This window comes from Doryrhamphus excisus, linkage group LG5, assembly GCF_037039965.1.
Source record: "Doryrhamphus excisus strain RoL-2023G ecotype Guam linkage group LG5, RoL_Dexc_Guam_v1.1, whole genome shotgun sequence".
In the NCBI taxonomy this organism is placed as follows: Eukaryota; Metazoa; Chordata; class Actinopteri; order Syngnathiformes; family Syngnathidae; genus Doryrhamphus; species Doryrhamphus excisus.
Window position 1 is genome coordinate 22051732 of NC_136361.1, and position 14764 is coordinate 22066495.

Below are 14764 nucleotides of genomic sequence, written 5' to 3' on the forward strand. Positions count from 1 at the left end.
ATTAATGTTTAAATGAGAGGAAGCAAAGAAGGGGGGAAATAAAAATAGTTCTCAGGGAGTTTGTAACCAGAATCTGTTGGAGGATTACGGAGAATCACGTCAAAGGAGCTGAGGGGTGTGGATAGACAATAGAGGGTCTGAATGAAGTGACGGTTTCTCCGGATAAGCAGCAAGTTAAGATGCTCCTCTACTGTCACTGCCAAACCTCACGCTTCTCGTATAGGCCCGGGCATTAAGGCACATTACAGCGGATGAGCCACGCAAGGCGGAACTGATGGGCTATTCTGGGAGCGGACCAGACAATCTCACAAGACAAGGGGACATAAAAATGCTGACACGAGCCAGCCCCATCCTGTTAACAGTCAAATCACATACCCAACATGAAATCAAGACTAGATATACTGTATGAATATTCTCTCCAATACTAAGTCAATTGAAGTAAAATCCGCGGAGTGGGAGGAAACCTCTACAGAAAATACAAGCAAGGTAAACTGCAAACTTTTTTAAAGTTCTGCTCAAATTCATGAAGTGACACTTGGAAACAAGCAGTTTATGACTCATAATAACAAAAAGCATTCCACATGAGAACAATCCCTTCCTTTGATAGTGTTAATACTACAGTAGTAAGGCAAGGGCCGAGGGCCGATATTAAACCAATGCCTCAAAGCATTTAGATTGTTTATGCATAATTTAACACCTACAACAGCACTGGATGTCCGTCCGGACCAGAGAGCAGGAGGGTGAAAATGCTGAACGCAGGGCCTTTCTGGGAGATGATGGAGTAGAGGAAGAGGAGGCTCATTAAATGACCCAGCCCCACTGTGGACAAAACACGCTGGGAGGAATTCACAGGAATCTACCATCTCACATGCTGGTGGACTTTTTTTTTTTTTTTTTTAACCAATTAAATATGAGAAATCTTATCGTGCATGCTAACAACCAATTTGTGTTTTCTGCTGTTGCTGCACCTTAGGAGTTCTTTATAGGCAAATTAAAAACAGATCTCTTTGTTGGGGAATAAAGACATACAGATCCGTGGATAGATAGATAATATCCCTGACAGGCATGCGTGACGGCGAGGTGATGAGCAAGACGCAGACCGGCCCGTTCTGGTGTGACTGACAGCATGGTCAAGAGTTCCAATCTGTCCTGGCCCTGCATTAGCATTTCTTAATTAAATGCCACAGCAATATGATCTTTAACGATCAACAACTTCCTCGCTCCTGATAAGACATCAACTTCAGGGGGCGAAAGCTAAAATGAAGTGGACAGCTGCGATCCGGCACATTCATTCACTCAGCGTTAGAACCTAGGTAATGTTATCTTCCGATAGTTTAACAAGGGAAACAAAGCGATTAATGGCATGTTTTGAGGAAAAAAAAAAACAGACAAAATAACACAACAACTTAATGAAACAGAATGGCAACGGACCATCATTAGTAACTATAGCGGAAAATGCAAATTTTAAATGCACAATAATCTTAGTTTTCTAGGTCTACCAAAACGTGTAATCACGTTATACATTATACCTGCAATGCGGTCATCCATTAGCGATGTGCTTTCAATTTAGATTAAGGATAAATCATCAAACGGGAAAAGTTGGGGCTGTGTGCATGTGTGGCTCTGGCCTTAATGAGGGTGTTTCTGGGGGGTTTCTTTGTGTTTGCTGCTCTTTATTCAAGACGAGGGATGGCCTGGTGATCAGTCAGTAATGAAAGCACACATAGGGCCGATTTGTCACCAATGGCCGGCTCTGGCAGCACATGGCTCCTCCGTCTGCATGATTTGTGAAAGCAGGGGCTGTATTTAGTAGTGCCATTTAAAGACATATTGGAGAAGTGTTCCATATGTATATGCGGCTATGTAAAGTGTCACATTTGTAGCACTTGGGAGGAGAGGGGGGTTTTCGCTGGAGAGCTCGTGAAACATGAGCATTTCTTCTCATTAAAGGAAAAGCCATGCTTAAACCAAAGCTTGTTTTCTCCTGCTGTAATATGTTTGCAAACATCAGTTGGAGCAAATAAACACATTCACTCAGCTCGGCTTTCGCGGAACAAACTTGGCCTGCAAATGAACTAAGTGGAAACGCTTACAGAGAAATACGTAGAGAGAAAAAGTAATATCTTTACATACGTCTTCATCTTTAGGAGTCTGGAGCCATATACGTTTGATGGTGAAAAACTGCAAACTCAACAATGAAGTATTTCTCCAACTGTATATTTAACATTTTAATGCAAGCATTTGAACTCCGCAAGGCAGCGTGGGGCTGTACTGCGGAAATAAAACTAATTGAATACAACATAATTACACGTAAGATGGTGCAAGGGGGCGGGATGTGAAGAACTCTTATTTCGCTGTAGGAACGAACCCAGAACTCTGAACTTTTGGAGGAGCCTTGTGTGTTTAGATGACAGGAAGCTTACACTACTTGGTATTTACAGGTTCATCATTCCTGATAATACAGATGAAATTACAAAGAAGGTTAAATCATGGCACTGAAAATAAATTTCAGAATTCATTAAATGCTGTAGAAAATTAGTTGTTGTGGTTCGCATATGGACAGTCCCACAAACGGTATCGAAAATGTTTTTTTCCGTCTGCGGGAAAACACAGCAGAAGCAAAATACAGTCGTCCCTCGGCACTTTGTGGATCGAATTTCATGGCTTCACTCTATCACGGTTTTTCCAAATAAATGAATACAGCCTAAGCACAAGCAAACTTTACACATTCTCTGTCTGTATTTAGCATTTTGTGTACTTTTTTTGCTGACGTTTAGCACGTTAGCTATAGAGGGCAGTGACCTTCTGTATGTTTGATCAGAGCAAGCTTTTAGGAAATGAATCCATAGAAGAAGAGAACTAGGAAGTGTTGATGCTGTGTCTGACATCCTGATGGGGTGTCATTCAGCCGTCCTTACAGTATATTGATGAGACAAAAGCCACCTCAGGAAGTATGCTGTCCGGAAAATGGAACTGGAACTGTGCTGGTGCTAACGTGTGAGTGTGTGTTACGGCTAATATCTTATGTTGTGTCATTATGTCTACTATATTGGATAATATGAGTTTAAAGATGACTATAGGGGTGCTATTTCAGGTTTACAGGACTCAAACAAAAAACATATTTAGAAGGTCATAACAGGTTTTCTGTGCTCCAACTACAAAAATATTCCATTAATAAATAAGGAATCCTACTTTGCACAAATTCACTTATCACGGCTGGGCAATAAATGAGGGATTACTATGCTGTGGATTTTTAGGTACACTCAGATTTCCAATGATCTGACTATGCTAGGCGTCAAACCACATCGATGGTAAAATAGCAAAGTTGCTAAGCCTGGAACTCACCCACAGATGTCGCATTTGTACTCTCGCATGCCCAGGTGTCTCTTCACGTGGTTCCTGGCGTCACCCAGCTGAGCAGTTGCAAAGTGGCAGATCTTACAAAGAAAGGGCTTGGATCCTGTAAAGTTGGACATTGACATATGAAACATTAACAACTATATACATTTGAAAAGGGGCACAGTTTCGTTTTCCTATTACAGCATGTGTGTACGGCCGCCATTACTGCTGTGCTACTTCAATTTTAACCAGCCAAAGATTGATTCTCAGTATCATAAAACCGGATGTGCTCAATCTAATTGACGTAAAAACTACAGTCACACTCCGAGTACCAAGTATCTCCTCTTTCACTCTCCATCCATTCTTGTCAGTCACCTCTACTCTTACCTACTCTTCCTCTGCCTGTGGATGTGTAAATTGGATTTTAAAAGGTCAAGGCAAAAACATAAATCAATTATATGTGTGCCCACTACCAAGCGTTCCATCATTAAAGGACTAATCACTTAGGCAGGCTTCAAAAGGAGGTTTCCCCCTAATTATTATCATTAATAAGTCCGGGGGCGAGGCACATTGAGAGAGCGGTGCAGCATCTGATGGCCATCTTTCATTTAAGCGAAGTGCTGGCATCTGCAGTATTTACAGTCTATAAAGAGTGGCATACATTGTCATTATTTTTGACATCTGACATGACTCAAACCTTGTCATTGCTCATACATGATATCTTTTTTAGAACGTTTCCATGGAAATGTGTTCAATAAGAAACACATTGTGAGGGTCGGATCCAATGTTGGACAAGCCTGGTTCAAATTCTCGGTGATGGGGTTGTGGTTCTTTATATATTTTATACACAAAGCAACAGAAGCAAAGCATTGTTGTATCGAACAAAGCTTGCTCCAATTATTTATGGCATTGTACCTGTACTCTGAAAGTTGTGTTTACAGTTTTTCCCAAATATTAATTTACTTATTTGTCCTGAAATGTGCGCCTCGTCAGGGTAACTTAGTGGAATTTCTTGCCTTATTAATTGGTGTTGTGTGTGTCCAGATATTTGGCCCGTACCGTAATGACACTGGGTACTCTACTCCGTACAGTAGATGACACCGTACCTCTGCTTCTTACATAAAAACACTTCCACCAGCTCGGGTATTTTGGCCAATCAGAAACTTAAAAGCTATAACAAGTGATTGATCATCAATAGATTGAGATGTAGCATCTGCCCTCCTATGCAGCCCACCACCACAGCATCAAAAACTAATCGGGGAACCTTGCAGAGTTTACCAAAAGTTCAGGACAAAACAATTATACCTTGGTTCGGTGTAAAAAATGTACACTCAAGTTTGCCTCAGTTTGCGTATATTCTTTATATCAGGGGTCTCAAACTCAATTTAATTGGGGGCCACTGAAGCTAGGGTCTGGGCGAGACTGGGCCGCATCAGGTTTTCCAAAAAAAAAAAAAAAAAACGCATTTATTAAAAACAGAAAAGAATAAACTTTGCTTTGGTTTCGATTTTCTACAAGAAAAGCTCTGATAAAACATTCCACTGTTTTCAAATATCTTAATTTTTATTTTTCTACACAAAATAAGATCAAGAATAAAGAAAATCAATCAATTAGTAATAAATAAATATAATAATAATAATAATAAAACGGCAAATAATTAAAAATTAAGAAACCACATATAGTTGGTGGGTAGACAAATTATTTTTTTCATATTAAAATGAACAAAGCATTATTAGAGCCCTGTAGACATGACAAAACACGACTATAGTCACATTTATACTCTTTTTATTTACAACATATTGCGCAACTGCAGGGTCTTGGGACAACTCGCAAACTAGAGAGCTAGCGACCTAAACGGTAGCCTTCAAGTTATTTCCTTTAAACTTAAACAGCCAAAAACTTACCACTTCCACACGGATAGGGAGGATAGTTATTAAGTTATTTAACCTTTAACATGAACATTAATCAAACGTAATAATTTTTTCTGGGTACATGATACCATACAGCATCAAACTTGCGCGGGCCGCACTAACATTAAGCTTTCATATCAAGGCGGGGGCCTCAAACTAGTGTCCTGTGGGCCACATTTGGCCCGCAGGCCGCATGTTTGAGACCCCTGCTTTATATTCTATACTTTCAGTGCGGGCCAATGCTAGGCAGTACGATACCGGCCTTGTACGACATCCACTTTGGCATCTCTGTGCAAAACGACACCCTCTCTTGGTGAATATTCCAAAACATCCTGCAATATTTATTCTAGGGGCAGCAGTTGAATTGATTAAGCACTTTATGTAGATTACTAATTCGTTCAGTCACGGTTCACTTGCTGTGAGCTGGAAGTATGACACATTGAATCTTAAGCCGGTAACGAAGATTGAAAGGCTAGCGCGTGCTAACAAGGCCCATAAACACCGGAGGGTGGGAGGGTTTACACATGCTCTGCGGCAAAGGCAAACGCATCACTTCAGATGTCCATACTCTACACATGCAAATACTCAAATCACAGCAGGCCTCCGGTTTCATCCTTGCATCTGCCAATGAGACGAGACATTGGAACATCCATTTTTAATTTTCATTTACTTCTTTGTAGTTTAGTTTTTAGGTCTTTCCTTTTTGCTCACACACAAAATCAAAAATTTGAGTTTAAGAGAGGGCTGCGTTGGAAGCTGATTTGTACGAATGGTTTGAATGAGTCATGGCAGAAAAAAAAAAAAAAAGATGAACCGTCCCTCAGTTCTCACATCTTATCACATTAATACTTCACCACTCCACTTAAACACCCGTCATGAAACTGAAAATGACCATCAATGCTGTGTCATGTTGAATTAATACTGCTTTCCACACGGGGCAATGTGGCTCCCTCGTGTCCCTGATGAGATCGCCAATGATTAATTCATTTCCTGAGAAGTGACTGGAGCCTATGTGATGTTTAGCTGCACGCTCATACACAATGCAACGGTTTAAGCCGAGCATCTGCGATGGTGGTGGCAGTAAATTTTCTTTAAACAAAGTTCTAGAAAATGGTTGAAATAAGCATGATTTCAAGTTTATACTTTTACAAAGACATAGACAGGTGGTTATGTTTTTTGTGTGTATTTGGTCCCATCCATCTAATCCTGCCTGCAACATGTACAACATTTTGACGAATGCTGCCAGCAATGGGCTTGGAGTAGTTTTTTTTTAAATGTATATCATATTATATCACAAGTCCTTTCACCATGTGGACCCATTACTTTGATGCTCAGTCTAAAGTCAGACAAACCACTCAAGTGAAAAAGTGACCAATTTACCTAAAAATGCAAATTCCAGTGGCAGGCTCATTGGCAAAATGGAAATGTGCGCACGTTTCCTTTAAGGGACAAATTGACAAATCTGTGTGCAACCTCCCACTAGCTTCTTCTGATTTCAGTGATTAATCAAGAGGATAAAAACTAGGTCGTAATTAAAAGGATCTGGACATGCTCTCAGCCTCCAAACTGGCAGACCCCCATTGCGCTGCTCCACAGCCCCATAAACAAATTCCAAGAATAAATGACTGCCATATAAAAAGTTAATAACTCACTATAATGAGGGAACTTAAGCAATAATAACAACTGGCATATGCTGTCAAAATTAAGAAAAATTGTTGCTTTCCACCATAATGAAAACCAACATTTCATGACCATTTTTTTTTTTTTTTTTTTTCAGAAAGGCCAACTAAATTCTTTTGAAAGCTCGATACGCCCTTGACCTGTTGACATCGCTCAGCGCTGCGGAGTCACAGATTTCATTTTCCTAAGTAACACTGACTGCAAAAGAATAATGCTGTTGTCAGGTAGGAATTTATAGACACCGTTATTAGGAGCTCAACATTAATCTTGTATTTAACCTCCAATTCTCGCAGCTTTGACCAGTTAAATATTGGCAGCCAGAGACCAGATTTGGCACAACAATACTGACAAATTAAAATGATTACCGTTGCGGGGACTTGTGGCGCGCAACAAAGCTGTAATACCGACGTAGGCCAGCCAGACACACAAAATGGATTATGGAATCCGAGTCTCATTAATGTTTGAGCAGAAGTGGGAATGAAACATTGGAAGCCGAGAAGGGCATTTATTGATGGTTCCCTCACATCCCATTCCTGCATTAAGTTGATTTTAAAAGCAATTAATACACATGGTCAGGGAGATGTAACAGACCACCGTATGTTCTTAACCTGTCGAACATTTCCTAGCCTAAGCCCAGAGCAAGTCTCTGCTTTGCATTATAAATGACAGGATAAATCTTAATGGATTGGGGATAATCAACTAGCCATGAAGGCTGACATATACACACGTTCGCTACGCATTCTACCGCTCGCACACGTACACAACTGTGGACATCCAGACACAAGGGAAATTAAAGGCTTTGAATACGTCTGCATTGATTATTTTAAATTATTAGCCCACCTCTCTTTGGACCTCCAATGCTTTTAGCCTCAGCGTTAACACATTTACAGAGACTTATTGACTATAATTACAACTGAGTCTTGGTAATGGACACATCAATTATGAGTCGCACATGTCTCTGACCATACAAGCGTTGCTCAGGGAATCCCAATCTGCGGTCCATTAGCGTTTCTCTTGCTGTTGTGAAGCCCAATCAGTCTTTAGCGTCACCTCTACTGAAACGGCTTTTACCTGGATGTAGCAGACGCTAGCTTTAAAAGGAAAACTGGGGCAATTTGGGGGAAGTTTGCTCATCATCCACCATCCTTACTTGAGACACACGTCTCTCTTTTCTGTGCGTTCAAGATATAAAAACAGACGGGTCGCACCTATGCCGCCTACAAAGACTGTGATTAAAACACCTCAAAAAAGCTGTTATTGTTTTATATATGTGCTGTGAACATGTAGTAACACATGCACATTCATGATAACATTGGTCCTTTTAAGCATTACCAAAACTGGGTGCATTGATTTCACATACGCCTACACCTAGCATTAACTTTTCCAAACTCAGCTCCAATATGTAGCTTTACCCTTCGGTAGTCGCCAGAAGCATTGGGAGTATGTTGGGATGCACTGCGGACGAGTGTGTAGTGAAGCTGGTCGCTAGCCATTGAGTGTGTCAGGGTGTAAATACACAAGTAACGTATACAGTTTGATTGGCATAACAATGTTAATAATAATAATAATAATAAAAGTCGTCTTAGCTTGATTAATATGTATATCTCATTATATGCAAACGGAACATTGTTGGAAAGACATATACAGTATGTGTTCATGTCTCACATAGGGATTGTGGATGATGGGGTAAAATTCCCCAAGAAAGTGCCATTTTCCGTTAACAAAAAGGGTGGTATCTGCCCCTTCCACCTATGATTTTAACTTAATTGAGGAATTCCATGTATCAAAATGCTGTAAGGAACTCCAAAATATTTTGTGGTAACAAGTTAAATTAACTCAAAGTGAGAGCAGGAAAACAAAAACATTGGAGTATTATCCCTCAAAACATGATAACAACACTGAATTGCCATCCGTCCATCCGTTTTCTATGCCGCTTATCCCCATTAGGGCGGCTTGGGTATGCTTGATCCTCTCAATTTACATTTTAACAATAAAACACTGATTTGATATTGTGTTTATATGAAAGATGATTACCTAAATCTGAATTTTTTTTTAAACAGCAACTTTATAATATCAACCACATAGATGCAAGATTCCCCTACACCAGCATTTTATGGGCCACTCCACGCTACAGTGCCTTTGCACTTTCACTTCATTTTATGGCCCAATCCAGTCTGCCGTGCCATGGCACTAACAGTTCATCCCATCTGTATAATTGTCAGGTTTTTACTTACATTAAACAACTTGTCAGTTTCAGAGTAAGAGCACCTTCTGATCATGCATTTTAATGTGGAAAAGAGCTGTGACCTGCTTTTAGAACCACAGAGTGCGCCAAAAACGTAGCTAGCATGGCTGCATTGTATATACTAGGTAGTGAACATTAGGGTGCCACCGGTCTGCATAAACTGGGAATCGTGAGATTCCAATTCTCTGGGATGATTTTTTTTTCCCCACATGTGTGCACACACACACACACACACACCATATTCAGGGCCATACCCTTATGTTTTGAAGATATTACACTGGATTGTTTTAGTATTATTATTACTGCTGTCAAAAATAATATTGCACTGTTAAAGGAAACAAATCATACTAAATCATTCTGTTTTGGAAATATTTAATTTTTGAATCATATCTTAACCTGTCTCTACATGTGTATCAAATCATTTGCATCCCTATTTATAATAGATAAACTCTTTATCTGCAATTAATTGAGTTAACTATGGACAAAATGCAATTAATCATAATGAAATAGTTTAATCGATTGACAGGCCTAATTATTATCAATATCATTAGACTCCTCATTGTCTTGTTCTGCTGTAGCAAGGAAGAAAAAAAAATCAGATTAGCATAGCGCCTCATCACAGACCCGGATGAATCACCATGACGACAGTGATGCATGGTGATGGGAGCAACATGTTTTTGTTTGGGGCTTTGGTGTGAACTTATGAACAGCTTGAAATACCAGTCAATTTTGGGCTAAAATTTTGGGCTAAAATTAAAAAACAGAAAGCCCAGACCTAAATTCCACTGAAATCTGTAGGGTGGTCACTAGGGATGCCCTTGCAATGTGACAAATTAGGAAAGCGGGTAATGTACTGTAGGTTCTATTTGTTTATATTAGGAATATCCTTGTATGTTAACACATGTGTGTTTTCCATATGATTTCTGTGTTACATGAGAGTTAAAAATGACATGCACAAATGCAGCGTGTACATACGTACCGGTGTGTGTGCGGATGTGTGCCAGAAAGGCCATGGAGTTGCTGCTCTTGCCCACTTTCCCGCAGTACTTGCAAACATTGCCTTGGTGCTCTTCCCGCTCGCGATTGATCTGTTCGGTGTCCTCCAAAACGTATTTGTTGACTTGTCTCAGCAGCTCGTCATGTTTCTCCTTGATGTGAACAAACAGGTCTTGCTCCGTTTCGAAGCGGTCCGTGCATTTGGTGCACTTGAAGCACGCGCCACCTTCGAGTCGTTCTTCCAGGCTGTTCTGCTCATTTCGGATGTGGGAGGCGCTGGTCAGGTGCTGGTGCAGGTTGCTCTCGGTGTAGAACGACTTGCCGCACACCAAGCAGTGGAAATGCTTGTCCTTGGTTGGGTGCTTCATCGAGATGTGGACGTTCAGACCGCTGAGGCCGTCGGCCAAAAAGCCGCAGTCGTCGCAGCGGATTCCAGTACTGCTCAGTTTGGCCTCGTTCTTTGATTTCCTTTCAGTGTGTTCAAACTTTTTAACATAAACGTGGGACAGCAGCACAGAGGATTCTGCTGCTTCTCTTGTTAGACCTTCAACAGCGTCCTGGCCCTCCAAACGTGCCTTCTCCTGCTGAGCAAGGGTCTTCACGGACACAATGCAGGCATCAAAAGTTGGAGCACTGGACGGTTTCGGAACCGACCCTTCCACGTGTTGAGACTCCTGCACTACAAGTTCAATCTCTGTTGGGGACACGGGATCAGACGGTGCAGTTTGGGTTACTGCACACTCGGTTGGAGCTCGATCATCAGCAGAGGAAGAGGTAATGTTCTCCGCTTCCTTTTCCTCTGCAGCATCAACAGTCTTAGTATTGACAAAAGGTGCCACTGTGTCCTGACATTTTTCTTCATGGCTTTGTTCTGAACTTTGCTTTGATTCTTCAAGGGGGCTTAAAGGTTCAGACTCTGGGTGAACCATTGCGCCACCAGGATCCTTGAGCTGTGCTGATATTTGGCCACCATTCTCCTGTGATGCCATGTATATCTGGCTTTTTTCCTTGTGTCTCTCCGTGCTGGCATGGTGAGTCATTTCCTTGCTCGTTAAAGCGTAATATTTGCATGCCAGACAGACGTATTCATAGTCTCTGGTGTGTTTCCTTTTCACGTGAAGAGAGAGGGAGGAGACTGAGCGAGCTACAAAATCGCATTGGCTGCAAAGAACACGGCCATATTGTTCTTCTTGTGGGCTCGTGTGTGACACCGCTTGATCTTCTTTGCCGACTTGTGAGTCCTGCTGTATTTCTGCGGTCTGTGATGTTTCGCTCGGTTCCGGGGATTGTGTATCTGTGGGTTCCTGAGATGAAGTGCGTTCAAGATTTTTGGCAGGGCTGTTTGCACACTGTTGAACACGTTTCATGTGTTTTTTGGTGATACAATGACGATCTATGTCTCCTTTGGTCACACAGCTGTAATTGCACACGGTACACCGGTAAACATATTCCTTGCTGTGTTTACGGCGGACATGGATACCGAGGTTGGTGGCATTAGATACAATTAAGCCACAATAACCACATTTGGTTGAAGACACTTGTTTTGGCCTCCCTCTTTTCCGTTTTGGAGGCTCCAATTCCGCATCATCTTCTTCTTCCTCTTCTTCTGCTACAGCTTGAGCTGCCTCCATGGATTCTTTAATTCCCTGGGCCACGACAGCCATGCCGTCTCCGCTTCCGTCCCCTTTGTTTACCCTCTCAACGTACTCCGCCGGGCTGGAAGACGCTTCACTATTCTGCCTGGCCAGATGTTGCATGTGGGTGTCCGAGCAAAGATGTCTGTCCATCCATTCAGAAGTAGCGGAAAAGAAGTTACATAATTTACAGCGGTACCAATCCGAGCCGGGGTGATTGACGCGAGCGTGGCTCTCCAGCAGGGAGCGCGTGAATCCCTTGAAATCGCAGTTTGCGCACTTGAGTTGAGTTCTGCTCAATGGATGTTTTAGCATCACTTGTACGGGGTTTATCTTTAAAGAACTTTCTGTGTCTTCAGCCTCCTCTTCGTCGTCCATGTTCTCTTCAGCACCAACTGAAAGACAGTCCATACAAAATATTTCATCATGAAGAAACTTTGTTATGTTGAGCTACGTTACTAAATAGAGCAAATACTCACATGTGTATGGGCTGTCTTTGCTGTGGTATCTCTGGATATGTACATCAAGAGGAGACTGGTCCCTAAACTCCTGTCCGCAGTAGTTGCATGAATAGATAATCTTGGGTTTGGGGGTTCGTTTGCTCACTCTTCTCTCTTGAGGGGATACAGTCTGCTCTGCCGATGCCAGCACCTTGCTACTTACACCATCATCATGGGAAGCTGAGCTCGGCTCATTAGTCTCAAGATTTAGATTGGGATTGGATTCAATGTTTTGTTGAACTTCAGTCGCACTTTCTATCTCCATGTCGATCTCTTTTTGAACTTCACCTGGATTGTCATCTGAGATGTTTTCGCTATCCTCGGCTGTTTTTACATTTTCTGTAGCGATCCTCTTATGTTTCCTTGCATAGTGAATCTTCAGTGATCTTGGGCATTTTGCTGAGAAGTCACAAACGCTGCATTGAGTGGTCTCATTTTCACTCACAGAGCCTCGTTGCAGGTTCTGTGTGGATGCTGCATCATCTTTTTCATGCTTCAGAATTGTACTGGATGAGTTGACTTGTGAATCCTCCATCTCCACGTCATCTGGCTGTCCGTTGTTCGACATCTCCGGCCTCCTTTTCTCATGTATAGGTTTTACATAAAGCTGTGAAAATGGCTCCAGTTGAAGATGAATCAAGCACCTATGTGAAATGATATGAAGCACACTTTAATTTGGCTGCCTCAATGTACCTCAAATACAATTCAGAACCATAAAAAAGAATTATAGTTCAACCACAAATGTATTGTAATCAAGTTACAGATGATAAAGTTTCCCAGCAATATTTTCTAGTCAAATACGTGTTACTGTCGCCATCTAGTGTTTAAATTCGGCGTTGGTTTTTTTGTTGTTTAATTGCACAATTCAGGCAGCTTTATAGTAAAAGCATTTTTTATATTTTCTAAACATTTTCTAACTATCTGCTATGAGGACATCATGGACAAAACGGAAATGTGAATCCGGAAATAAAATTTCGCATCTACTTTAAAATTATTGTGTTTGGTTTCAAGTATTGTCAATGATAAATATAACTTACCGATGAGTACTGTAATAAGTGAAACTGAAAATCGGGCGAAAATGTGGTATTTGAATAACTTAAATTATTGTATCTCTGTAGCTCATTTGTTTATGCAAAATTGCGTCATAATTTATAATGAAACGTGAAAAACATTTATTTACTTTAACCTTTATTTATTATCTAATGTGGTGGCAGGAAATGTCAAGAGCGTGTACCAGGACTTTTTTTAATTATTATTATTTAGTGTCTGCATGGTCCGCTGCAAGATGAGCTTTGACCCTCAGACACTTTTCTCGTACTTGCCAAGTGCAATATTTGCAGTGGACACAATGGAAGGACATTCACTTGCATTTAATGTAATGCAGTTACGACCAAATATTATGAAAAGGCAGCAGAAATAACAATATTTAAACAAGATTGGTTGGAAGTAACATTCTGGTTTGCATAGTTTTGCTCGGTTTTGCTAACACTGCTACTAGCATTAGCTGTAAAGTAAGGTTGAGCTGACCAAACAGTAGCGATTTTGAGTGCTAACAACTACCACGACACACCAAGGCTTAGTTGGCACAGCAAATGACGTGGCTTAACACTCTAATAGTCTAACTCGAGTTTTATTGTGACATTAAAGAGGTACAATTTTGTTTTAGTGCTACCATCGAACAGCATTTGCTAGCTAGCAACTTCATTCTCATCTACTTTGAAATGTCGACACATTGGCCAATACAATTCCACCATCTGACTCGTCGTCCAATCACAGTGAAGGAATAGGCGGGTCTTAATCACTATCTAACCAAGAAAACGACGGCAGCACAGAGGCCCAAAAAGGAGGCTAACATTGACAGCGTGACACTGTGCAGTAACGTGACCAACAATTCACTTACATATTGACAACTGATTACACAATCAAATCTATGCAAAACACACGACCCAATGGTATATAAAGATGCGACTAAAAACACAAACGTACCTCCAATTTTGCTAATCTCTCCACCGTCCGCGCTTTTCGTAGCTAGACACAAATGGCGTACCGTAGCATGGGACATGCGTCACACCAAGGCGGAACTTCAGCCCGCCTTTTCCCTTTTTTTCTACCCCGGTTGTTGGCTTCAATGCCGCCTTCGGGTGTCGTGGGAAAAACAAGTGTCATAAAGTGTCATAACATAACCATCAAACCCACTTATGGTCACAAGGGCTGAGGCGTCCAAGCGAATAACCAGAATTGAATGTTTTGTTGTTTCCCTTTCCGAATGTATTGCGATTGCTGCTCTTTTATAATAAAAAGCAATAATATAAAGGTAGGGGGAACACGAAATAAAAACAGCTGATTTAATGTAAACACTCTAAAGGCAGTAAAAAAGTACAATCTACCTGAAAATGATGTAACAATTACCATTCTTTATTTAAGGTTTAAGTCTTTAAAGAATGATATTTGTATTTTTCA

The 14764-nt window shown here is 41.1% G+C and overlaps 1 protein-coding gene across 1 annotated transcript in view; it reads right to left on the bottom strand.

The window, feature by feature from the left end:
- The window catches only part of znf407 (zinc finger protein 407), a 138943-nt gene extending 124519 nt beyond the window's left edge, over positions 1 to 14424 (bottom strand). The window contains exons 1-4 of the mRNA XM_058053005.2: positions 14291 to 14424; positions 12284 to 12948; positions 10154 to 12199; positions 3346 to 3460 (exon numbers count right to left, since the gene is read on the bottom strand). Coding sequence (XP_057908988.2) covers positions 3346 to 3460; positions 10154 to 12199; positions 12284 to 12872 — 2750 coding nt within the window. The 5' untranslated portion in view covers positions 12873 to 12948; positions 14291 to 14424. The remainder of the gene's footprint in view (positions 1 to 3345; positions 3461 to 10153; positions 12200 to 12283; positions 12949 to 14290) is intronic.
- Between the last annotated feature and the right edge of the window lie 340 nt (positions 14425 to 14764).